This window comes from Pongo pygmaeus, chromosome 23 (assembly GCF_028885625.2).
Source record: "Pongo pygmaeus isolate AG05252 chromosome 23, NHGRI_mPonPyg2-v2.0_pri, whole genome shotgun sequence".
Classification (NCBI taxonomy): domain Eukaryota; kingdom Metazoa; phylum Chordata; class Mammalia; order Primates; family Hominidae; genus Pongo; species Pongo pygmaeus.
Window position 1 is genome coordinate 28,538,524 of NC_085931.1, and position 25,144 is coordinate 28,563,667.

The 25,144-nt window shown below is 50.6% G+C and overlaps 1 protein-coding gene across 2 annotated transcripts; it reads left to right on the top strand.

The window, feature by feature from the left end:
- The first annotated feature begins 1,768 nt into the window (after window positions 1-1,768).
- Window positions 1,769-23,360, top strand: TUBA8 (tubulin alpha 8). 2 transcript variants are annotated; one of them, XM_054470175.2, is made up of 5 exons: window positions 1,769-3,021; window positions 13,704-13,926; window positions 16,367-16,515; window positions 18,561-19,241; window positions 21,657-23,360. In XM_054470175.2, exons 1-5 carry the CDS (start codon window positions 3,019-3,021, stop codon window positions 22,020-22,022), a joined length of 1,422 nt encoding a protein of 473 aa, XP_054326150.1. In that variant the 5' UTR covers window positions 1,769-3,018; the 3' UTR covers window positions 22,023-23,360. The 2 variants fall into 2 exon arrangements, with proteins under 2 accessions (XP_054326150.1, XP_054326151.1); XM_054470176.2 differs by having other exon boundaries at window positions 23,048-23,360.
- Window positions 23,361-25,144: the final 1,784 nt, after the last annotated feature.

The following is a 25,144-nucleotide window of genomic DNA, read 5'->3' on the forward strand; positions in this document are numbered from 1 at the left end:
GAGCCACTGCGCCCAGCCAATTGTTTTTTCTCTAAAGACTCCAAGACCACTGTTTTAGTCTGCTTACAACTGCCATCACCAAATACCACAGACTGGGTGGCTTAAACAGCAGAAATAAATTTTTTCACAATTCTGGAGGCTGGAAGTCCAATGTCAAGATGTTGGCAGAGTTGGTTTCTCCTGATGCCTCTCTCCTTGGCATGCAGATGGCCGCCTTCTCAGTGTGTCCTCACGTGGCCTTTTCTCCGTGTCTGCACCCTCCTCGTGTCTCTTCCTCTTCAACACCAGTCTTTCTGGATTAGGGTCATATCCTTAGGACCTCATTTAATCATAATCACTTCCTTAAAGACCCTATCTCTGACTACAGTCACATTGGGGATTAGGCTTTAACACATGAATTTTGGGGAAACACAGTTCAGTCCATAACAGCCAACCTTTTTTTATCTCCCTGGAACCCAGAGATGCTATATTTAGCATTTGTGGTGTAGTCATGGCTCCCTTCAGCCCAAATTTTCATAAAGGGGAAAGACGAGGTGGTTCAAGAGCCTTGTCATAATGAAAGGCAATTCAGGGCCACCGTCATTACTAGTATCATCATCATCATCACCATCATCATCATCATCTTTATCCCAACACCTTAAGAACCCGTTTATGATCTATGTGGCGGTTCACAAAGAGAACTCGAAAAGTGAATTTATTCAGCTATGTTTATTGAGCTCGCCTGATGCACTCAACTAGCTGTTTCTGGTGGGGAGGGCACTAAGATGAATAACACAACCCCTTCCTTTAAGGTGTTGCTGTTTTGTAGAGTGTTTAGACACACACACACCCCTATACTCCAAACTAGAAAGTGATAAATACGGCCGGGCACGGTGGCTCATGCCTGTAATCTCAGCACTTTGGGAGGCTGAGGCAGGTGGATCACGAGGTCAGGAATTCGAGACCAGCCTGACCAACATGGTGAAACCCCGTCTCTACTAAAGATACATATTAGCTGGGCGTGGTGGTGTCTGCCTGTAATCGCAGCTACTCAGGAGGCTGAGGCAGGAGAATCGCTTGAACCCAGGAGGCGAGGTTGCAGTGAGCTGAGACTGCACCACTGCACCCCGGCCTGGGCAACAGAGCGAGACTTTGTCCCAAAAAAAAAAAGTAAAAGAAAGTGATAAATACTATGGGGCTGGGCGCGATGGCTCACGCCTGTAATCCCAGCACTTTGGGAGGCCGAGATGGGCGGATCACAAGGTCAGGAGATTGAGACCATCCTGGGTAACACAGTGAAACCCTGTCTCTACTAAAAATACAAAAAATTAGCCGGGTGTGGTGGCATGCGCCTATAGTCCCAGCTACTCGGGAGGCTGAGGCAGGAGAATCGCTTGAACCCGGGAGGCGGAGGTTGCAGTGAGCCTAGATCACACCACTGCACTCTAGCCTGGGCGACAGAGGGAGACGCCATCAAAAAAATTAAAAAATAAAAAATAAAAGAAATACTATGGAAGAAGTAATAGAATATGCTATGTGAGAGTTTGGAAGAGAAATACATATAGAGTTATAATAATAACCAAAATCCTTTATTGACCATTTATCATGTTCTTGGCACAATTAGCTTAATCCCGAGTCTTAATTGTCAGGATCTTACATTATAAGATAGACAAAAATTCAACGCATGCTTTACTGAGTACCGTTTGTATCAGTGGGTAAAGCACTGTGTTTGGTACTCTCTCAAATGCAAAGATGATTAAGACACATGTACTATCCTTTATGAATGGGTGGCCAACAACAAATTGCCGCATAGGTAAGCAGAAATCTGCTCTCATTCTCTATTGGCCACAAACAGGCATGTCTTAGGAGCGGAAGAGTAGGAAGATCTCTAACTGTGCTTGGAAACTTGGGGAGTTACCATGTCTGGCTAAAGTGTATTGTCTTAAGGAAAACCTATGAATTTGCCTGCGTTGGCTTGGTGCTGAGGAAAGTGGAAGAGAGGCTGGGGTACGCCTTTCAACATGAATGGAACTGACCACTGGAGGGAAAGAACAAGAAACAGCAGTGAGAACAAGGAACAAAGACTATCCAGCCCATCGCCCACCTGGGGGGAAGTGAGGGGAGATGGGCAGGGTGACAACATGGCCAACATCTAAAGTGTGAAGAGGGGCTTTTACCAAGTGCCCACCCCTTCCCAAGTAGGGGGCAACCAACATCAGCATCTGTGGCGGGTCCTACTACTGGGCAGAGGCAGGGGAACCCTGGCATGAGTTCTGGATTACATAGGAGATGTGACTTGGGCACTTTTGGGGCTTAAAAGGATCAAGGGGGGAGATTTGAAAATCCCAGTGGAGGTGCGAGGTATCCGGGGACAGGGTAAAAACGGGAACAGTCTTCAGCACCTGCCTGTACCAGGAGCTCTGTGTATGCCATCTCATTTCCGTCTCCAGCAGCCAGGCGGGCCTTGGCGGCAAGAGGCACAGGCTTTGGGAGCAGAGGCCCTGCAGCTTGCCAAGCACACACGGCCCTAGGGCGCCCGGCTGAGACGGCACCTTGGCACCCGGGCCCGCTGCAGCCCACTCCGGTCAGCTACACCCTAGTCAGGAGCCTTTCCAGCGGGTCGGAGGAGAACGGAAGTTTGGGGAGACCCGCGCGATTCGCCTGGCTGCATTTTACATTTCTTTCTCCAGCAGCTGGGGTCACAAAGGCTGCTCTCGCCGGCTGTGTTGGAACGTGGACACGTGCGCTTTGGTAATAGGGCAGCCTCTCCCGCGGGCGCAGTCCCCTCTGCGAGCGCCCCCGGCTGCTGAGGCGGGACCAAGGACCCGGAGATTTGAGCCGCGGGTGGGCGGGGAGGGGCCTTTGTGACCTGCCCGCCCCTCCCCGGCACTGTGATGCCGGGGGGCAGCTGCGGGCCCGGCGCGCCTGTCCCCGGCGCCCCCCCTCCCAGTGTGTCACAACGGCGGAGGCGGCTGTATCTGGAGCAGTCGGGGCGGGCAGGCCCAGCTGGGAGGTGCGCGGGCGAGGACAGCGGCAGCGATGGTGAGGCTTCCCGGGGCCGGGCGGGCTGCGGGCGTGCGGCAGGCGTAGGACCGAGAGCCGAGTCTACGGGGAGGCGCACGGACCCGTCCACCTGGAGCCGCAGGGCTCAAGGCCTTCTAGGGGTGGCAGTTCAGGGTCGAGGAGTCCGCACCCTCAGGCGGGAACACCTGGTGCCCTTTATCGTACGGGGGAAATAGAGACCAGGGGCCAGTTGTTCCTTAAAGGGACCTAAGGGAGCTTTGCGCGCAGACGAGGGGGAGGGAGGCCCTGGGGAGCCCGACGGAGAAGCGGGCGAGATTCTGGGGTCCCCAGGTGGGCAGCCTGTGGACAGAGTGGAGAGAAGGGCGAGTCCGGGGATTCTGGATGGGTGGTCTGGGCCGGGGCGACCGGGGGACCAGATGCAGTCACGTCTCCAAACCCAGCCTAATGTGACAGGGCCCGGAATGTGACAGAGGACCTAGGGCGCCACGGTCCCCCCACGCGTGGAGGTCTTTCTCGCACCCCCTGGCCAGCGGCTCGGGTTTGCTGCACGCACAGCCCCAGCGCGGCGGGGTCCTCCGGGCGCACTCAGCGCCCAAGTCTTTCCAGCGGTCAGAGTCGAAGGACTTCGGGAGTAAGAAGTCTGTGCTTCCAAAGGCCAGGGGACCTTCGACCTGTTTCCTACCCTGTCTTAGGGGGATCGCGGCTGCTCCCTTCCCTGCCCCCGCCCCTGGATCTCACCGAGGGGCGGCTGCAAACACTCAGTTCCTCTCTCTAGGGTCCCCCTCTCCGCCCCCAGTGCCCCTCGTGGCTAACTAACATTTGCCCCCAATCCACTTTCCTAAAGCCCGGAATCCCAGGAATCCCTCCCGGACCCCTGATCTTTCAGCAGTAGGGAGATGAGCTGGAAAGATTGGGGGCAGAGTGAGGGCAGAATAAACCTATGCATGGCTAAGGTCGGGTTCCCTGGGCAGGCTTGCTCCAGGTGTCAGTGATCCAGAAAGCAGGCGAGAACCCCCTCCGCCCCGCCCTGTTACGTTTGGCCCGTGCCCAGGGCCTCCTGGCTCCCCCGGAGCTCTAGCCTTCCAGCTTCAGTTTTGTCAGCACCCTCCCTCCTCCTAGCGGGCTCCCAGACACCCCTGGGAGCTGAAAGAACTTGGGAATATTAGGGAGGGTGGCCGCAGGAACCTATTTCTGCCTGAGGCCCCTGGTATGAGGCCACACAAGGGGCCCAGAGCTGCGAGTTCAGAATTTTGACTCCTGGCTCTGAAGCTAGCTGTGTGACTTCAAGAAGGTCACTTAACCTCTCTGGATGGGTTTGTTTTACCTGCAAAATGAAGAGGGTTACAATTCAAATTTCCAAGGCTCCACTTAGATTTCGTTATTTTTAAACTTTTTATGGTAGGGAATTTCAAACATATGCAAACGGAGAGCAAATGGCATAATGAGCCATTATATACAGCATCTAAGTTCAATAATTACCAACTTCTGACCTGTCTCACTTCATTTATTCCCTCCCTCCATAATTTTGAAGCAAATGCTAGGCTGCATACTTTAGAATTGATATTTAATATTTATAATATCTAGCAGGTAGCTAGTGCTTTAGGATTTTTCAAGTGCTTCCCTTGCATACTTTAATTTGGATCTGACTGCCATTGTGGTACAGAGTGGAGCCCAGAGGATGTTTACAGGGGCATGTCGAGGATCTTAACCCAGCCCTGTGCACAAGCTTCAATGTGTGATCCACAGACAAGTTTCTGACAATGCCTGGTAAATCAACAATTCAAACAGCAAAACCTTATTTTGGATGTGCTTAAGAATTTGGGTGTTTAGCTGAAAACCTATGGTTAAATATTTTGAAACGGGAATACCGTTCATTTATTTTGAAACACTCAATTTTGTACAGTAGGTTCTATCTAGAACATTTAACTTGTGTGCGTTGCACTGTCTTGATGGCAAATATTTTTTGTTGAACATTTTACACTCACAGAAACTTTTAAAATATCATTTGGCTCATTTGTAAAAGGCTAAAATGACACATCTATAAACCTAGACCCCTAGAATCTCACTCTTACAAAAACGACTTTATTTCTTCTAAGGATTAAGTTTCAGGCTGCTGTCCTGTCCCCTTCACTTCCCTCCCTGGTGGGGGTTTGGGGGAGGTGTCCTTGGTGTTAAGGGGAATTCGATTTGGCATTTCTGTAGGTTCTGGGCAAGAAAAGTGTAACTAATCCTTATGTGTATTTTAAAATGCATTTCTCTAGCTACTAGGCAGATGAGCATTTTTCCTCTGTGAACTTACCCCCAACCCCTTCTCCCCAGCTACCCACTGCACGGTACCACCAATACCCTTTAGCATTTCTGTCCTGGAGCCTAAAGTTACACAGCTGGTAAGAAGCTGCGTAGAGGCTGGAGTTTACATCTGCTGGGCACCAGAGCCTCTGTCCTGAGCCACCGGCCCGTGCTGGGACCAGCAGGCTACTCCCACAGCAGACCATTCCCATCCGCTCCCAGTGTCCTTCTAGCACGCAGCTCTCTGGGAACTCAGACTATGACACCTTATTTGGGAAGCGGTATGGAGAATCCTGGCCAGGTGCCCTAAGCCAAGCCCATGCCAATGATACCAGGGCACAGAGAAATTTTCTGTGGTTTATGGGGAGGTGGGAATATCTGCAACACGGCTTCCTTAACTCCATTCCGTTAGGACTGGAGAGCATGAAGGAGCCCATCTCCCTGCAAAAATGGGCAGTTAGAGGGTTCTGGGGGCCAAATGGACATCCTTCTGCCTGCAGCCTTCTGCAGTCTCCCCATGTAGACAGGCATGGCCGAGCTCTGTGGAGCTGATAGGTGTATTCTGACCTCAGAGCACTGTGTGGGCTCCCAGGGGCTGCAGGTCACGGCTGCCTCCTCCTCCCCTCCCATCACAAAAGGCAGGTTTCCCCAGAGGCACTGGGCACATGCCTCCAAGTGAGGGGCCTTGGTTCACAGGGCAGCGGCTGGGGCAGAGCTGCTGGATTGGTGAGTCCAGTGGGAGCCCCCAGCCTTGGGCCAGGCCCATACAGAGCTTGGGGTGGGGGTTAATGCCATTGTTGAATGTGCTCTCTCCTAGTGACCTTCAAAGGGAGATGAAAGTTAAAAATAATTTTGGAGGGGGAAATAGCTGGTGGATAGCGGGCCAGTGATGGGGGTGGACAGGAGGATGTGGCACTCTCGGGGGGAGGAAGAAGACCAAATGCTCCTTTTCCCTCAGGCCGCAAGGGACGGACAGCACTATCTGTGGCCCTTGTGGTTGGCATTTCCCCTGCAGTGTCTTCCTGTTAGGAGTTCTCTCAGATAATAAGCTGCAGAAAAGAGCAGGAGATGGAGCAGGCACTGTGTGCATCGGGTTGAAACTCCTAAGTGTCTCTTGCACCTGCCCCGGTGCCAGCCACAGCCCAGGCCTTCAACGCCCTCCAGCCTCTTATGCTGGGAGTCTCCTTAGCAGATGGCCTCATGGCCAGAGCTGGCCTCCTGTGAGCTCTGTTGCTGCCCTAACTGCAGTGCCTATCATCTGAGCCCCTCTCGCGAGCCACCTTCACTCACTAAAGTGAATTTAGGCCGACTCTGTTTTTGCTGTGTCTGGCTTGCTATCTATTCTTTGTTATGAGTGATTTCAAATATGCCCTATGATCGAAGAGTTCTGAGCAGAGAGAATTCAGCAGCCCTTTAGGAGCCACATCTGTCCTTACTCTAATTACCCCTCTGTGACACTGTGGGCCTGCTTTTCACTTGCCATCCCTGACCTAGGTCCTAAAATATATGTGATCTATTATCCCAGCCTGACAACTAGAGATAATTCGGTGTAATCACATGCTTCCTGACAGCAACTGGGGCATGAGAGCACAGGTGGTCAGGGAGTGTGGGCGGTGCCAGGCTTTCACAGGGCACACACTGTGGCCCACGTCGGCCCCTCTCCCAGATGATATGCCACTTTTACTGTCTTGTGATACTTGGAAATAGTATCAAAAGACAGCCTTTTTAAGGCTTCAAAGTCTCCTTTTGCTAAGGATGGTGATTAGCTTATCTTAGTCCTCTGAGAACAAAGCAAAAGGAAATGACTACTATTAAAATAGAATATAAGATTGATGTAAAAAAAAAAGGGCTTCTTGCGGCAAAATTATAAAAGGGCTGCAAAGTTCTAGAATTTCTTTTATTGATGCTCTGCAAAACACAGGCACTGGGTGCATGCCTCCCAGCGAGGGGCCTTGGCTCACAGGGCGGTGGCTCCCCAGGCGGAGTGGTCACAGGTGGCCCAGATGTCTCATTGGCCCTGCCTTTCCTCAGCCTGCGCTCTGGACAGACTGGGCAGTGTGCGGGAACCACCCTGCGTTTTACTGCCTCTTGTTCACACTGCTCCTGCATCCACCTGAACTGCCCCAGATCATCTTGGCCGGCTGCCTTCTTCAGGGTCCCTGTGAGTATTCCTCCTTTAGGAAACCAAGCTAGAAGATGTCTCCTTCTCCTTGGAACCCCCTCTGCACTTGACCCATACACTTCTTAGGCCCTGGCCACTGTCCTTGTTGGATGGACTGCAGCTCCTCAGGGCAGGTTTTCATTCCAGTCCTCCTTGTGTTAATTGAGCACCTGCTACATTCAAGCACTGGGCTCGGTACTGGGGATTCCGTGAGTGAAACAAAGGTTCCTTGCCCTCACAGAGCTTATGTTCTCTACTAGAAAGGTGCGAAAATGAACAGGCAGCTATAATACAGTGTGATGATTACAATGACAGGAATGAAGGGGATGGGGGAGCACATGGCAGGGCCCTATGCTGGCTTGGGGTTTTACAGACTTTCCTTAGGAAGTGATAATTAACTGGATACCTGAAGGATGAATGAGAGTTAGCCCAGTACCTCACGATGCTGTCTTGAATGCGGCCACACAAAAAGATTTGCTGTAGAAATGAGTAGGTGCCTTTTGTAGCTATCCCAGTGTGAGGTCTGTGTGAGAAGTGGCATGCTTTTCATGAGGAAGGGACCTCCTTGGTCCCTCCACCTCCCTCCTCTTCACCCCCCAGAAGAAGTTGGGTGGGACAGGCTTCTGCAGCAAACAGGGGACCCCCTCCCCTCACAGGGACCAAGGAGGACAGAACTTGTCTGAGCTCCACAAGCCCAGATTGAAAATAGAACTGAGAGAGAGAGGAGCAGTGTGAGTGAGAGGCGTGTGCTCTGATTGGCTAGACAGGGGAATCTGAAATATGAGTTTGGAGCGGGCTCATGACTTAAATATCCTCTGCTGGGTCAGCTTCCCCTTGCCCCCAACCCCAGCAGCACACGTGAGCCCTGAGAAGCAGACTCCTGGTTCTGTCAGAGAAAGATGACCCATTTTCAAAGAGGCTGCCCCATGAGCCATTCTCCATTTCGCTCTGCACAAGAGACATTTCCTGTTTGGAGTTCTGCTATCCGAACTTGGTCTTGCATTGGTGCAGACGTGGGCATACCCCAGGGCCCTGGGAGTTCAGAGCTGCAAGAGAGGCAGGAGGCCGTGTGGCCTAAAGGAAAGAAGTCAGGCCCAGGTCGGAAGCCCTGGATTCTGGTCCAGGCTCTTTTGCTGCTGCAGTGCTGTGACATGTTGAATTTGTCCCTTTTCCTCCCTGAGCTCAGCTGTTTCATCTGTAAAATAATGGAGAGGGAATCATATTAGGTGATCCATGAGGCTGACCCAGCTCTGGTATCCTAAATGTTCAGAGCCGATATAACATCCCTGGTTATGATAGAAGGATGCCCTTGACTGGCCCAGCTCTGGTATCCTAAATGTTCGGAGCCAATATAACATCCCTGGTTATGATAGAAGGATGCCTTTTCTTGGACGTGAGGATGCGTCCCATGGGCTTCAGCACTGGGTCTGGTCTACGGAACTTCCAGGCCGAAGGCTGGGGAGGGTGATGGGGCAGCATGGCTGCAGGAGTCGAGCTCAGTGCCTGAGCCGGGAGCTCGATGCAGGAGCTGTGGCTGCTTCTCCTCCCTGCTAGGAGCAGGTGCAAGAGGCCTGCAGAGTGCTGGGGCTGGGCACGGACCTCACAGTGCCATGAAGCCTCATGCAGCTTTGAATTTCACTTGTGATTTCTTCATGGAACTTCAAAGCCCTAACACAGTAGGCACGTAGTCAATTATTATTTGAGTAAGTGACTGCGTGCAATGTCCCAGGATAAGGGGGTTCTGGAGAGGGCAGTCCCTGCTCCTATTCTTTCTCTGTCTCCTTTATTATGATTTTTGCTTTTTGCTATGAAAAATTTCAAACCTTCAGAAAAGTAGAGTGATATGCCACCCATACACCTATTATCTAGATTTAAGAAGAAGAATGATTTTTCCATCTGTTATCTGCTGTGTTTGGGGAGAATTTTAAAGTACAGACGTCATGACATTTTACCTCTAAATGCTTCGGATGCAACTCTAAAAAATAAGGATGTTTTCATACTTAACCACATTTTTATAATACGCTGAACAAAGCAAATCAGTTTATTTGTCCCCCAAATATTTTGATTTGTTCAAACGAGAATTCAGTCAGAGTCCCCATGATGCGTGTGGTGGTGCTTGGTGGTGCCTTAGTTCCTTTGACATGGGACAGCCCCTCCCAGCTCTTCATTTCTCATGAGTTGAAAAGGCTGGGCCGGGCGCGGTGGCTGACGCCTGTAATCCCAGCATTTTGGGAGGCTGAGGCGGGCGGATCACGAGGTCAGGAGATCGAGACCATCCTGGTTAACATGGTGAAACCATGTCTGTACTAAAAGAATACAAAAAATTAGCCGGGCATGGTGGCGGGCGCCTGTAGTCCCAGCTACCTGGGAGGCTGAGGCAGGAGAATGGTGTGAACTCAGGAGGCAGAGCTTGCAGTGAGCCGAGATCGCGCCACTGCACTCCAGTCTGGGCAACAGAGCGAGACTCCGTCTCAAAAAAAAAAAAAAAAAAAAAGTAAATAAAAAAATTAAAAAAAAATAAAAAGGCTGGACCAGCTGCCCTGTAGGGTGTCTCACCTTCTGGATTGATTTTGTTTTCTCTGATGTCACTGAACTTAATTAACCCTCTGATCCCTGTGTTTCCTGTGAAGTGGAAGCTGAATCTCCCGGGCTCAGTGATGAAGGCTGAGATTTTTGAGAAGAAGTCCTCACAGGTCGTGTGTGTGTCACATTGCGTCCCATCAGGAGGTCCTCGATGTCGGGTCGGCCCACAATTAGCGATGCTGAGATTGATCGCAGCCTTAGGCTGGCGACCCTGGTAGTTACGTCCCCCCTTGTGACTATAACAGTGATTCTTTGGCTCTCGGTGAAGATCCAGTTCCCCATCAGTCTTTCACCTAATGGTGTTGGCGCTCTTGTCCAAATCAATCACGTAATTAGAAGATGGAATAGGGCAATATTTCATAATCTATTATTCGGTCCACATTGCTTAGCAGACATTCTTCGATTAAAGAAAAAGAGCCTTCTCTAACTAACGGGGCTGTCTGGATAGGGACAAATGAGTTCTTCTCTGGGAGTTTTCTTTGAGGACTTGTGGCTTTTCTTCTCTGCATCCTGCTTCACTCCAATGCTGCCATCAGTCCTCATGAGGCTCAGGTTGTCTCATCTTAGGCAGTGGGAGCCTCTTCAGGTGCTTGGGTAGCCCCTTGGTTAGCCTCCGTGCCTCCAGCCGCTATGCAACGTTCCAGGCTTGTCTAGCACACTCCCCACCCTGGACCTGGATGCCTCCATCTCTCCAAGGAGCCTGGTTCCTGTTAGCAGGGACCTTCCTTCTCTCTTGATTGGTGTAGCTACTTTTCACTTTTGGGAGCACCTATGAATCTGTCAGTCATTTCTGAGTCTATTTTATGCCTCTAATTATTCTTACGAGCTAGTTCAATAGGGAAAATAGCTCTTCCTAAGGTGTGTGTGTGTGTGTGTGTGTGTGTTTGCACTATGGGGGCAGGGGAGAGAGAAAGAGACAGACATTTTGTAAAAGACTGGCATATGTATTAGTGTGAGATTAAAGAGGGCATTAAAAGAGGCTAAAAACGTTGTCACCATGCTAGTGGTTTTCAGGTCCCCCAAATCCTTGACTCTTCCTCCCATGATCTTTGATTTTCCTAAAATATCCCTGCGTCCTCCCTGGAAAGCCCCAGAATGTTGCAGAAGTGAGAGCAGGCTGGGGGCTGGGCAGCACTGTAGGCAGGACTAGAGGGTGGTCGGGATGCGGTGGTGGTTAGGGGGCGACCGACCCAGCAGGCTGAGGGTTAGGACCACAGAGGATACTGTCACTTAGAAGGATAATATATAGGATCAGGCCCCCCTCGGGCCTCTCCAGTGTCCCCTCAGCTTCCACACCTCCCTGAGAAGTCATAGCCACATGCTGAATGTGACGCCGTGGTCTGGGTGGATAACTCGCTGGTTGTGGGTGGTTTCTGGATGCAGATGCTGCTTTCCTTAGGCCTGAATTGAGCCCTCAGATGGAGGCAGAGAATAGACCCCACAATAAAGGAGAGAGGAGCAGGGACCTGAGAGCTCCTTCTACATGTGCTACTTCTCGGTGCAGAAAAATGCTACCAGGTAGTGCCGTAATGAAAATGATAATGGCAAGACAGCATCAACAACTGTGGCTAACTCACACTTTTCAGATGAGGAGAGGTTCAGTAACTCAGCCCAGGCCACGCAGCACAGCAAGTAAATTGAGAAGGCAACATGTGAACCTGGGGGCGTGGGCAGCCCTGTGGGTGAAGCCCCTCCCTAGCCACCAGGCTCACGGAAATCCAGCGGGTTGCGACCCCCGTCGGGCTGCCCCACGCTCATCCCTGTGCTCATCCTCCCTCAAGGCAAGGACCAGGTGTCGCTCAGCTCTAGCACAGAGACAGGACTAGAGTAGGGGCACAGTTGTAAAACTGAACTAGGGGGCAATGGTCCTGACGCTCTGACCCCTCAAGATGCTACTCAGGGCAGCTGCCCTGCTCTCCATGCCCAGAAATCCTTCCATGTCTCCAGGAGCCCCACACTTTGACGTGGACTCTACTGGCTTCTGTGCCCAGCCGTGCCCTCTGGAGGCTCTGCCCCTGGCTTGGGTTACCCGGAGCTGGAAAATGCCAGGGCAGGTCATGGATAAAAATAGAAATCCACAGACCTGGCACATGCTTCCTGCTGGGCTCAGGCAGCTGCCCCAGGCACAGTGCCGCCTTGTGTGGGCCACTGCTTCCCCACGGCAGGGTGTGAGTGAGAGGATGAGTCTATCATCCCTACGCACGCGTGCGCGCGCGCGCACACACACACACACACACACACACACACACACTCCCCACCCCCCTTTTTCTTTAATAATTTCAACTTTTATTTTAGATTCAGGGAGTACATATGCAGATTTGTTACATGGGTATATATCGTGATGCTAAGGTTTGGGTTACGATTACTCCTGTCACCCAGGTAATGAGCGTAGTACCCAATAGTTAGTTTTCCAATCCTTGCCCCCTTCTTCCCTCCCCACTCCAGTAGTCCCCAATGTCTACTGTTGCCATTTTTCTGTCCGTGAGTACCCCATGTTTAGCTCTCACTTATAAGAACATGTGGTATTTGTTTTTCTATTCCTGCATTAATTTGCTTAGGATAATGACCTCCAGCTGCATCCATGTTGCTGCAAAGGATATGATTTCATTCTTTTTTGGGGGCTGCATAGTATTCCATGGTGCATATGAATCACATTTTCTGTATCCAGCCTACCATTGCTGGGCACCTGGTTGATTCCGTGTCTTTGCTGTTGTGAATAGTGCTGTAATGAACGTGTGAGTGCAGGTGTCTTTTTGGTAGGATGATTTTCTTTTGGATATATACCCAGTAACAGGATTGCTGAGTGAAATGGTAGTTCTAAGTTCTTTGAGAAATCTTCAAACTGCTTTCCACAGTGGCTGAACCAATGTACATTCCCATCAGTGCACTCCCCATCTTAAGCTGTTAGTACGAATACCAATCAGGCAATTGTGGCTTCACATCAGAGTAATGCAGAGCTAAGGACACTCCAGGGTCAGCTTTACTTAACACTTGGCCTGGCTTAGGCAAGGGGCAATGTATGGGGCTGCAAAGATTTTCCAATTGTTCAGTGTGCAGGAAGAGCCTAATTTATACCCTCTCCATCCTCTCTTGGGATAATAAACAATCCTTTATTTCTACAGTGGTAACCGTGATACTACTGACAGCCATGGCGTATACTTCCAGAGCATGTTCCTTTCATGAGTGCTCATTCGCTCTGTGATATCCTGAGACTGTGTGTGTGCATGTGTGTGTGCATGTGTGCGCAATGTCAGAAAGTCAAGGTCAGGAGCGGCTGTGAATGCTGCCTTGTGTGGGCATAGGCTGAAGGAGAGTTTCTGCCATGATCGCCAGTTCTTCCTTGGGCCTTCTTCACCAGTGCAGGAATCATGTGGTTTGGAATTAGCCCCTTGCTTCATCTTTGCAACCACCCTCTTTTTTTCTTCCCTGGTATAAAAGGTTAACCCTGGGAAGCGACCTCTAGAGCAAAGCACAAAACAGCTGTGTCTTCTTTGGATCTAAGTCCTGGTCCAGCTGCTATAGAGCTGGGGCACCTGCAGCCTCAACGCCAACTGGCAATGGGGGGCTGGGACCTGGCTGGCCTGCAAGGTGAATGTTATGGGGATGTAGGGCAAAGGCATGCTGGGGGCCTGGACTCTCTGACCTCGATGCTTCCCTCTCCCCACAGCGGGAATGCATATCAGTCCACGTGGGCCAAGCAGGAGTTCAGATTGGCAATGCCTGCTGGGAGCTCTTCTGCCTGGAACACGGCATCCAAGCAGATGGCACCTTCGATGCTCAAGCCAGCAAGATCAATGATGATGACTCCTTCACCACCTTTTTCAGCGAGACTGGCAATGGGAAGCATGTGCCCCGGGCCGTCATGATAGATCTGGAGCCGACTGTAGTAGGTGAGTGGGGGCGGAGTTCCTCTCCACAGAGAACATCACGAAACTGCAGAGGCATTGGCCCACAGTAGTGAAGGAAGCAGCATCTCTAGCTGGAAGGTGGGGATGGTGCAACCGCAACCTCCCACCCCACGTGACATCTGTCAGCTCCTTGGGGTCCCCACAGTCTCGGGGAATCTCATAACAGTGATCAAGACTCTATGCAGAACAAAACGCCTCCCACTTCAACCCCCAAAACCTGCGGCACCAGGTCAAAATGGTCACATCGCTACTAAATACTAAGGATAAGAAAATCCAAATAATTTTAGAAATTATAAGACACCCCTAAGTGAGCAATTTCCCTAAGTATAGGTTTCTGAGTCTGCCCTCGGGGGTGGGTATAACCTCACAGCATCTTACACACAAAGGGGCCTATCACAGCAGGCACGTTGCTTCACAGCCAGGGGCCGCTGGAGTTCCGGAATGAGGTTCATTCAGGTTTAGGAAACACAGAGGAATTCTGCCTTGTGTCTAGGCAGATCTGCCCCTCCCACACTATCCCCCAGTAGTGCCACTTCCCCTGTTTCTGACCCCTGGGTCAACTCTCAGTTGAACATCAGGATTTCCCCAGCTCCAAGCCTGGCTCCTCAAGCCAGAGATGGACAGTTCCCCCAAAGAGGACTGGCATGAACTACATGCCTGAACACCAATGTGTAGGGGCAACAGAGGGCAGATGCTCCACCCCCTGGATGCTTTGCACCAATGCACAAACTGGAGGTTACCTCCCGGGACACTGCACAGATGATTTTTCTGCAGGGAGTAGAGGAACCCCGAAGAGAAGAGGTGACATAGTTGGGGCCTGATGTGTCTTGATCTGCTCTGTATCCACTTTGTGTGGACCCTTGGAAGTGAGCAGAGACCCCTTAAAGGCCTCTCTAGGGCTCTTGCTCCTCTACGACCTGGAACGTAGCTTTGCTTCCCATTATTCTAAAATATGTCGAATGCCTGACATATATTATTGCCACCATGAGGTGGAGTTGAGGGGTGGGACAACCCTTGGGGGTCTAGGTTCTGGGCAGATCATCCTGAATCTTTCTCCATGTCCCTAGAATATTTTAATGCAAAAGGACTTAAGTTAAATTGTTGGTACACCTTGGCCGGGCGCAGTGGCTCACACCTGTAATCCCAGCACTTTGGGAGGCCAAGGTGGGCGGATCACGAGGTCAGGAAATCGAGACCATCCTGGTTAATACAGTGAAACCCTGTCTCTACTAAAATTACAAAAAATTAGCCAGGCGTGGTGGCGGGCGCCTGTAGTCCCAGCTACTCGGGAGGCTGAGGCAGGAGAATGGCGTGAACCCGGGAGGCGGAGCTTGCAGTGAGCCGAGATCGCGCCACTGCATTCCAGCCTGGGCGACAGAACAAGACCCCATCTCCAAAAAAAAATTGTTGGTACACCTTGCAGCATGAAAGAAAAAACAAAAGGGAAACCTGGAGGAGTCAAGGTGGAATAGGAAGAGAGGCAATTGGCGTTGGTGTTCAATGAGCTTTTTTCTGTTTTTTTTTTTTTTTTTTTTTTTTGAGATAGAGTCTCGCTCTGTCGCCCAGGCTGGAGTGCAGTGGCGCTATCTCGGCTCACTGCAAGCTCCGCCTGCCGGGTTCACGCCATTCTCCTGCCTCAGCCTCCCGAGTAGCTGGGACTACAGGCGCCCGCCACCACGCCTGGCTAATTTTTTTGTATTTTAAGTAGAGACATGGTTTCACCATGTTAGCCAAGATGGTCTCAATCTCCTGACCTCGTGATCTGCCCGCCTTGGCCTCCCAAAATCCTGGGATTATAGGCGTGAGTCACTGCACCCAGCCGGCCCAAGTTTTGTTGCTGTTGTTTTTTTTTGGAGATGGAGCCTCACTCTGTCTTGTTGCCCAGGCTGGAGTGTAGTGGCAAGATCTGGGCTCATGTCAGCCTCTGCCTCCCAGGTTCAAGAGATTCTCCTGCCTCAGCCTTCCTAGTAGCTGGGACTACAGGCGCATGCTGCCACACCTGGCTAACTTTTTGTATTTTAGTAGAGATGGGGTTTCACCGTGTTGCCCAGGCTGGTCTCGAACTCCTAAGCTCAGGCAATCAGCCCGCCTCGGCCTCCCAAAGTGTTAGGATTACAGGCGTGAGCCACTGCGCCCGGCGGTGTTCGACGAGCTTTGTAAAGCTAAGGCTTTTTAGGGTTCTAGCCAGCAGGGCAGCCTGCTTCTCACTGCCCACATGAGCCAGAGGCCTTGGCTCTGTTAGTCTCTGAGCTACCCGGGAATTCTCTTAGCCTTTTGCAGATTCATTATGAGGTGGTCTGGCTTAAAACCTCCGTGGAGTTTTATAGGTAGGGGAGAACGGAAGGGGGTCCTGTGGTAGTGTGGTAGGGAGGGAGGCTTCTCCCCTGGGCAGTAGGACCTAACGGTCTTCCTCTCTTGGAAGATGAGGTTCGGGCAGGAACCTACCGCCAGCTCTTCCATCCAGAGCAACTGATCACAGGAAAGGAGGATGCAGCCAACAACTATGCCCGGGGCCACTACACGGTGGGCAAGGAGAGTATTGACCTGGTGCTGGACCGCATACGGAAGCTGGTAAGATCAGGAGGGCAGGGGAAGGGTGGGTCAGGCTGGAGTGGACAGGCTTGGCCCCATGCCTCTTTGATCAGGCTGGGGAGAGGCATCTGACCCCTGGCTACAGGATGGAGCTCCTAAGGTTTGGGAATTTCTGCTTAAATTCTGTAAGAAGCATGCACAGGGGTGATGCCCCTTCCTCTGTGTTGGCATCATAGACTGTGTTCCAGGCTGAGGCCCTACTCATACTCATTGATACTCTCTGGTAGTATCTGGGGAAGGTTCTGGGTATAAGGCAGGATGAGGTCTCTGCTGGTTGGAAACACAGGTTAACAAAGCATTTAACTTGGAAGAGGAGAGGAAGAGATTGTTGATACATTTGGGCACTTACAAGTGCCATTACAAATGTCAAGCCCATTCCTTCATTTAATCCTTAATAATTATACTTAGGAGGTGTCCTTCCTGTACTTTACAGATAAAGAAATTGAGGGCCAGAGTGGTTCAATATCTTAGCCTGGGTCACACAGCTAAAAAGTGGCAGGGTTGGGGTTTGAACTCGGTTGGACTACGAAGCTCTTGAGTTGTAGGTTGTGTCACTTTATTTATTTAAGCTTCCATTTGCTTATCTGTATAATGGAAAAGCTTGGACCTGATCACATGTTCTTTACCTGGGAGGCAAGGGTGCCAAATTTTTGCATATGTTCACTTTTTCTGTTTAGAGGAGGGCTTGTCAGGGTCATTGGCCTCAAAGCTGTCTGTGGTCCCCAAAAGTTCAAATCACACCCAGTGGGAAAATCCTGTGATTCTGTGAATTCTCTGATAAGAGCTGACATCTGTGCTTACAATGTATCAGACCCTTGCTTCAGCATGTTATGCTATTTTATTTAATTGTCACAATAACCTTATGAGGATTTTCTATTGTCCCCATTTTCACTAAGAAGGAACAGAAGCGGCCAGGCACGGTGGTGCATGCCTGTAATCCCAGCACTTTGGGAGGCTGAGGTGGGTGGATCATGGGCTCAAGAGATGGAGATCATCCTGGCCAACATGGTAAAACCCCATCTCTACTACAAATACAAAAAATTAGCTGGGTATGGTGGCATGTGCCTGTAGTCCCAGCTACTCAGCAGGCTGTGGCAGGAGAATTGCTTGAACCCAGAAGGCGGAGGTTGCAGTGAACCAAGATTGCACCACTGCACTGCACTCCAGCCTGGCGACAGAGCGAGACTCTGTCTCAAAAAAAAAAGGGAACAGAAGTTTGGAGAGGTTCAGTAACTTGCTCAAGTTCTTGCAACCAAGAAATGGCAAAGTTGATATTAGAACTCAGGCTTTCCGGCTCCATGTACCTTTCTGAAATTGGTGCCCTGAGTCACCTTCCAAGGTTGGGTTGAAGTGTGTAGGAAGCAGTTCCCACAAAATCAAATGACAAGAGCAGGGAAAGTGGGCAAGGAGTTGGGGCCCTCAAAGGGCAAAGTCACCATCCACTGTGGTTCTGAAACTCTCATTCCCTATTCAACCAAGTTACTGGGCTGAAACCTTCATGTACCTAGAGGCGTGTGCCCCTGCAGCTTGCCATCCTATTAAAAAAAATAGAGACAGAGTCTTGCTCTGTCATCCAAGCCAGAGTGCAGTGGTGTGATCATAGATTTCTGCAGCTGTGAGCTCCTGGGCTCAAGTGATCCTCCCACCTCAGCATCCCAAGTAACTGGGACTACAGGTGTGCATCACCACCCCCAGTTAACTTTTAAAATTTTTTGTAGATGTGAGGTCTCACCATATTGCCCATGCTGGTTGTGAACTCCTGGCCTCAATGGATCCTCCTTTCTCAGCTTCCCAAACTGCTGGGATTACAGGCATTGAGTCACTGTGCCTGGCCCCATCCCATACTTTCGCCACTCCTCCAAAGATCAATACAACTCCTTTTGTTTCCTTACTTCTTCAAAGCTGTTTTGATTTCATTCACAAAAAAACATGGGGCAGACACAGTGGGTGGCCTGGCTTTTTTACTGTGGGGTGTTCTTGGAAACCTGTCTTCATGATTTCTTCTCATGTCCTGCTCTCCCCAGACAGATGCTTGCTCTGGCCTGCAGGGCTTCCTGATTTTCCACAGTTTTGGTGGGGGCACTGGCTCCGGCTTCACTTCTCTGCTGATGGAACGCCTCTCCCTGGATTATGGCAAGAAATCCAAGCTGGAGTTTGCCATCTACCCAGCCCCCCAGGTCTCTACTGCAGTGGTGGAGCCCTACAACTCCATCCTGACGACCCACACCACACTGGAACATTCAGATTGTGCTTTCATGGTGGACAACGAAGCCATCTATGACATCTGCCGTAGGAACCTTGACATTGAGCGCCCTACCTACACCAACCTCAACCGCCTCATCAGTCAGATTGTGTCCTCAATCACTGCTTCTCTCCGCTTTGACGGGGCCCTCAACGTGGACCTCACTGAGTTCCAGACCAACCTGGTACCCTACCCCCGCATCCACTTCCCGCTGGTCACCTACGCGCCCATCATCTCTGCCGAGAAAGCCTATCACGAACAGCTCTCTGTGGCCGAGATCACCAGCTCCTGCTTTGAGCCCAACAGCCAGATGGTGAAGTGCGACCCGAGACATGGCAAGTACATGGCCTGCTGCATGCTGTACCGGGGCGACGTGGTGCCTAAGGATGTGAATGTTGCTATTGCCGCCATCAAGACCAAGAGGACCATCCAGTTTGTAGACTGGTGTCCCACAGGCTTCAAGGTGAGAGGTGATGACTTAGGAAGGGGAGAGAGGACTAGAGAAGCAGAGGGAGATGACCAAGGATATGCAATTCCAGGAGCGCTTCAGGCTTTATGTGATGATAAGGGGAGGGGGACTTCAACCAAATGTAACATGAATGGAATTCAGCTTTGGTTGAGACACAAATGCTGTTAAAAGTTTTGTCTGTTTAGGCCATTTTAGAAAAGTTTGGTGTTATTTTAAATTGATTAATTGGTTAATCACCTTTGGTTTTGTTTACTGAGCAACAAGTAATGATTTGGTATTGGCCCGAATCTACTCACCTGAAGTGCAGTGCTTTTGGTATTCATGATTTGGTTCAATTTGCCTAATGTTAGTTTTTTTTTTTTTTTTTTTTTTTTTTTTTTTGAGACGGAGTCTCACTCTGTCGCCCAGGCCGGAGTGCAGTGGCGCCATCTGGGCTCACTGCAAGCTCCGCCTCCTAGGTTCACGCCATTCTCCTGCCTCAGCCTCCCCAGTAGCTGGGACTACAGGCGCCCACCACCACACCCAGCTAATTTTTTGTATTTAGTAGAGATGGGGTTTCACCATGTTAACCAGTATGGTCTTGATCTCCTGACCTCGTGATCCGCCCGCCTTGGCCTCCCAAAGTTCTGGGATTACAGGCGTGAGCCACTGTACCCGGCCTTTTTTTTATTTTTATTTTTTGTGAAATGGAGTCTCATTCTGTCACCAAGGCTAGAGTGCAGTGGCACGATCTCGGCTCACTGCAAGCTCCACTTCCTGGGTTCACGCCATTCTCCTGCCTCAGCCTCCCGAGTAGCTGGGACTACAGGCGCTGACCACCACACTCGGCTAATTTTTTGTATTTTTAGTAGAGACAGGGTTTCACCGTGTTAGCCAGGATGGTCTTGATCTCCTAACCTTGTGATCCACCCGTCTCGGCTGGGATTACAGGCATGAGCCACCGCGCCTGGCCTCCAACCTAACATTAGTTTTAATGGATATTTTACACTTCTTTGTCAGCATGATTTTGTGGCCATTTTAATTTTAGAGTTAACCAATTATTCCATTTGCCAGAGGAGTATGATGCCTCTCTCTAACAAAAAGGTGTGTTCTCCCAATTTATTTTGAAAACTTAAATATCTATCCTGCACATCTTAATCAATTTGGAATAATAAGATACTTTTATAGTTATTCTATGATTGCTATTTTCCATTGCCATTAACCAGGAGTAAGCAAAAACCAGCAAGCCATGTGGCTGGTGGTAGACCAAGTGCCCGCAGTCTGGAAAATGCCAGGCTCAGAGAGTCAGTGGGGAGATACAAAATAGCAAGGGTAGACCCTGGGGTCCCAGGACCAGGAATGCTGAATGGTAGAAGTCACCCCTCTGAGCTGGACCAGCAGGCATACAGCCTGGCTGTGCACGTGAACAGCTCAGCCACTCCGCCCATGGTCTTTGTCAGATTCTGCCATCATAACAGCTACTACATTCACATTAACTACTGCCCTGTAGTCAGGATTTCTTTTTTTATTTTTAATTTTTAAATTTTTTTTCCCCTGAGATGGAGTCTTGCTCTGTTGCCCAGGCTGGAGTGCAGTGGTGCGATCTCGGCTCACTGCAACCTTTGCCTCCCGGGTTCAAGTGATTCTCCTGCCTCAGCCTCCCAGGTAGCTGGGATTACAGGCACGTACACCATGCTTGGCTAATTTTTGTATTTTTAGTAGAGATGGGGTTTCGCCATGTTGGCCAGGCTGGTCTCAAACTCCTGACCTCAAGTGATCCACCTGCCTCGGCCTCTCAAAGCACTGGGATTACAGGCGTGAGCCACCAAGCCTGGCCCCTAGTCATGCTTTCAATCATTCAGAGGTTTTACTGGTACCTATTGTGTGTCAGGGTTTGTCTCAGTTGCTGGAGGTGAAGAGATGAGCATCCCTCAGTTTTCTTGGCGGGAGTTACAAGTGTGAGGCACCAGCTGCATGCTGGCCTCATGGCTGCCCTGCGTGGGTCTGAGGCTTTGACCTGGCTGTTCTGCTGCGTGAGGAGTGTAGCATTCCTTTTCACTGCTATCCTTCTAGCTACATATATAATTTCCCCCCAAGACTATGCCTATTTTCCATGTGACAGTTCTAATCATCCTGGCAAAACCAGTCAAGGTCTTCCAAAAAATGAAATTCTTTTTTCTTTTTCAAATGGAAACAGACAACAAGCTAGTAGGAGAATGAATGGGAAAAAAAGAGAATGAATGAGAGAGACATGGTGGGTGATGGGGAAATTAACAAAGCGGAAATGTCTCCTCATTCTCTCTCCTTTAAGCAGAAGCTCTGGGGTTATGTCCTGAAGGATCATTATGGTAGCATTAGCATAAGCTAAGAAAAGTATGTTCCCTGGAGTGGATGCTGCTAAACTTCATCTTCTTGCATTCTCTCCAACAGTACTTGTCCCCACTTGACTCAGGTCAAGAGATGTTAGCACTTAGAGGAGAGCAGGTTGGCCCAGGCACAAGGTTTATGGCAGTCAGGTCAGTTCTAGCAATGTATGTGATGTGGCCAAGTTCATATTCATTGCCTTTCCCTTCCCCACTTTGCCCCTCTCCCAGTATTACCTCCACCTCCAAGATGCCACCTGTGCCTAAGAGGAATGACAGCTGCTGTGGGCCCAGTGGCTGGCTGGCTACCCACGTTGCCACACAGCTCGCTGCCATTCCCACCCCAGCCCCTCAGGAGGATGTGCATTTTAAAGCTATGGATTTAAGAGACTGGCAATTAAAATGTGGTGGTCTCAGTGGGAGAGGTGGCTGAGGACATCACTGTGGTTCTCATAAGTAATGTCACGGTTTGCCACGTTAGACTTGTCCCAGTTTCCCATGGTTCCTGGGGTTGGCTTTGGTTTGGGACATGTGTTGGGAAGAAGAGAGATTTCCAGGATAGCAGCACCACTGTAAGACGCGTCTGGGCTGAGCCTGGGAGACCTGCCATGCTGCCAAAACTTGGCAAGACCTTCAACAGCCTTCTTGGATTGGAGTCCCTGCTTTTCTTCTAAGAAGCCCCGATTCCCAAAAATATAGAGCCTGGTTAACGCCAACACCACCCCGGGGCCTTTCGGCTCTCTTTATTTATTGCTCTGGAATATCCCTGTGACCTCTTCCAACAGTTTTCACTCTTGCCAGGGAAACTTCCCTAAATTTATTTGCAACACAACTAAGAGGAACTTCAGATGACCACTTGGGAGAGAGTACACTTTTGAACAGCTTCGAATCTAGAATGCATTTCCCTCTTACACATACACATGTACCAGACACCTCCCACCCGCTCCTAATGTCGCTCGTGACTCTCATTTGCCTACTTGCTGAGCCCCCATACCAGCCCTGTCCTCCTTCTCTAGCCTTTGATTGCCCAGTCCTTCCCCATCTACTTTTGTTTGTTTTGTTTTTAAGAGAAAGGGTCTTGCTGTGTCCCTGCCACTGGAATGCAGTGGAACCATTGTAGCCCACTGCAGCCTCGACCTCATCGGCTCAAGTGATCCTTCCACCTCAGCCTCCCTGAGTAGCTGGGACTAGTAGGCATAGCCACCGTGCCTGGCTAATTTTTTTTTTTTTTTGGTAGAGATGGGTTTTTGCTCTGTTGCCCTCCTGCTTTCACTTTCTCTTCAGCTTCTCCCTCGCCACCTGCTGGCTTCCCCAGTCCCATCCTACCTGTTGCATCCCATAGCCCCACTCCCATGCCCCTGACACCCAGCCATGCCAGGTGACCAAGATGTACCATCCTGAGTTATCCTCTGGCTGACTTGGATCTTCTGTGGCTCCTCCTCTTTCTCTGTCCCTCAGGTGGGCATCAACTACCAGCCCCCGACCGTGGTCCCCGGGGGAGACCTGGCCAAGGTGCAGCGGGCCGTCTGCATGCTCAGCAACACCACGGCCATCGCGGAGGCCTGGGCCCGCCTCGACCACAAGTTCGACCTCATGTATGCCAAGCGGGCCTTTGTACATTGGTATGTCGGAGAGGGGATGGAAGAAGGAGAATTTTCTGAGGCCAGGGAAGACTTAGCTGCCCTGGAGAAGGATTATGAAGAAGTGGGGACTGATTCGTTTGAAGAAGAAAATGAAGGGGAGGAATTTTAAATATACACCTTTCCCTTGGCGCCTTCTCTTTATTTATGCTGCTCCATTCAAAGCACATGTTCAAGAGAACAGAACACTCTCCCCGCCCCAGCCTGATTCCTGCCTTACCCAGGAGGAGGGTGCCTGGCCCCAGTACCCAGGGTGGCACGACTGGGCTAAGTGGACACTGAGCTCCATCAGGCCCTCCCTGGGTAGGAGCAGCTTTGTGTCCCTAAAGAAAGTGAGGGCCACTGTCTCCGGGGGGTGAGGCTGCAGCCCAGTTTCACATGAGAGGAGGCCTAATCAGGAGTTTCAATTCCAGATCGGGCTGGGTCCAGCCCCAAAACATGGCCTGCTGGCTGGGGAGTGGCAACACTCAGAGAAAGGGGGAAGATTCCGGGGCAGGGGTGAGCGGACATTCACATGAGTGGGTCTATAGCCCGCTCTGGGCATCATCTAGACTTAGCATGCATTCACTCCCCCACCACATATTCCAATACACACCCTGTCCTAGGCACTGAGAGCTGGAGAGTTGGTGATAAGCGAGACGGACACATTTCCTGCCCTCATACACACATAAATAAAGTGAATGAGATCATGTCAGCTGGTGTCAAGTGACAGAAAGTAAAAAGCAGTGGAGGGAGAGTGTCTGGGCGTGCTCCTGTGGACTGCGTGGTCAAGACAGCCTCATGGAGGCCTGCGCCATGCGAAAGGATGCTGGGTGCAGGGAGAAGCAAGTGCAAAAACTAGGAACAAGCTTGGAGCGTCTGCAGAGCAGAAAGGAGATTGTTTCCTGGAGGATGGTGAGAGGGGAATTTTCAGGGAGACAAGAGCCAGGAGCCAGGCAGGGCCAGAGTGCGTCCAGCCTTATAGGCCATGGAGAGGAGTTTAGAATTTTTTCTAAGTGAATCAGAAGGATTTGGAAGGTTTCAAGCAGGATATATATACCTTATTTCTATATTCATACTGATCTTATCTCCAATCCTCCCAACAGTCTCAAAATGGATATTCTGCTCATTGTATAGATGAACAGACTGGGATGTTTTAGGTGTTGGAGACAGTAGAAGGTAGAGCTGAGATGCAGGGCCTGCCTTTCCTCCTGTCCTGTCCACCCTACACTACAATGTTTCCGTTTTTTTTTTGAGATGGAGTCTCACTCTGTTGCCCAGGCTGGAGTGCAGTGGCGCGATCTCGGCTCACTGCAAGCTCTGCCTCCTGGGTTCACGCCATTCTCCTGCCTCAGCCTCCCGAGTAGCTGGGACTACAGGCTCCTGCCACCAAGCCTGGCTAATTTTTGTATTTTTAGTAGAGACGGGGTTTCACCGTGTCAGCCAGGATGGTCTTGATCTCTTGACCTGGTGATCAGCCTGCCTCAGCCTCCCAAAGTGCTGGGATTACAGGCGTGAGCCACTGTGCCTGGCCTACCCTACACCGTTTCTAACCCTGTGTGTTCGTGCCAGGTTCCAGCTGCTGCCTGATAAAGTGCTGGATGGAGAGAGACATAATCTGTATCATTTACAAAGGAGGGGGTGGCTACCTGCTCCTCTTCCCTGAAGTGGGCAACTCTGGCGGAATCTAAGGAGTAATCAAAAGGCCATGAACCAGCTAGGAAGATACCCGGGGCTGGGCCCATGGTAGGTCCCTGGGCATTAAGTGCACACGTCTTTATGTGTGGACGTTTCTGTCCTGTATTCCTTGGAAGCTCTAAGAGAAACAGAGTAAAATGTCCCAAGGAAAGGAAGATTAGACATGAGGTGATGCCAGTTACTTCTAGAGGCCCAGATCTGTTGTCCACTGTGACCGCTCTTGCCAGAGGTCGTGCCT

Coding starts and splice junctions, on each gene's coding strand:
- TUBA8 (XM_054470175.2), top strand. Junction 16,516..18,560: donor TGGACCGCATACGGAAGCTG/GTAAGATCAGGA, acceptor TGCTCTCCCCAG/ACAGATGCTTGCTCTGGCCT. Junction 19,242..21,656: donor GGTGTCCCACAGGCTTCAAG/GTGAGAGGTGAT, acceptor TCTCTCCAACAG/TACTTGTCCCCACTTGACTC.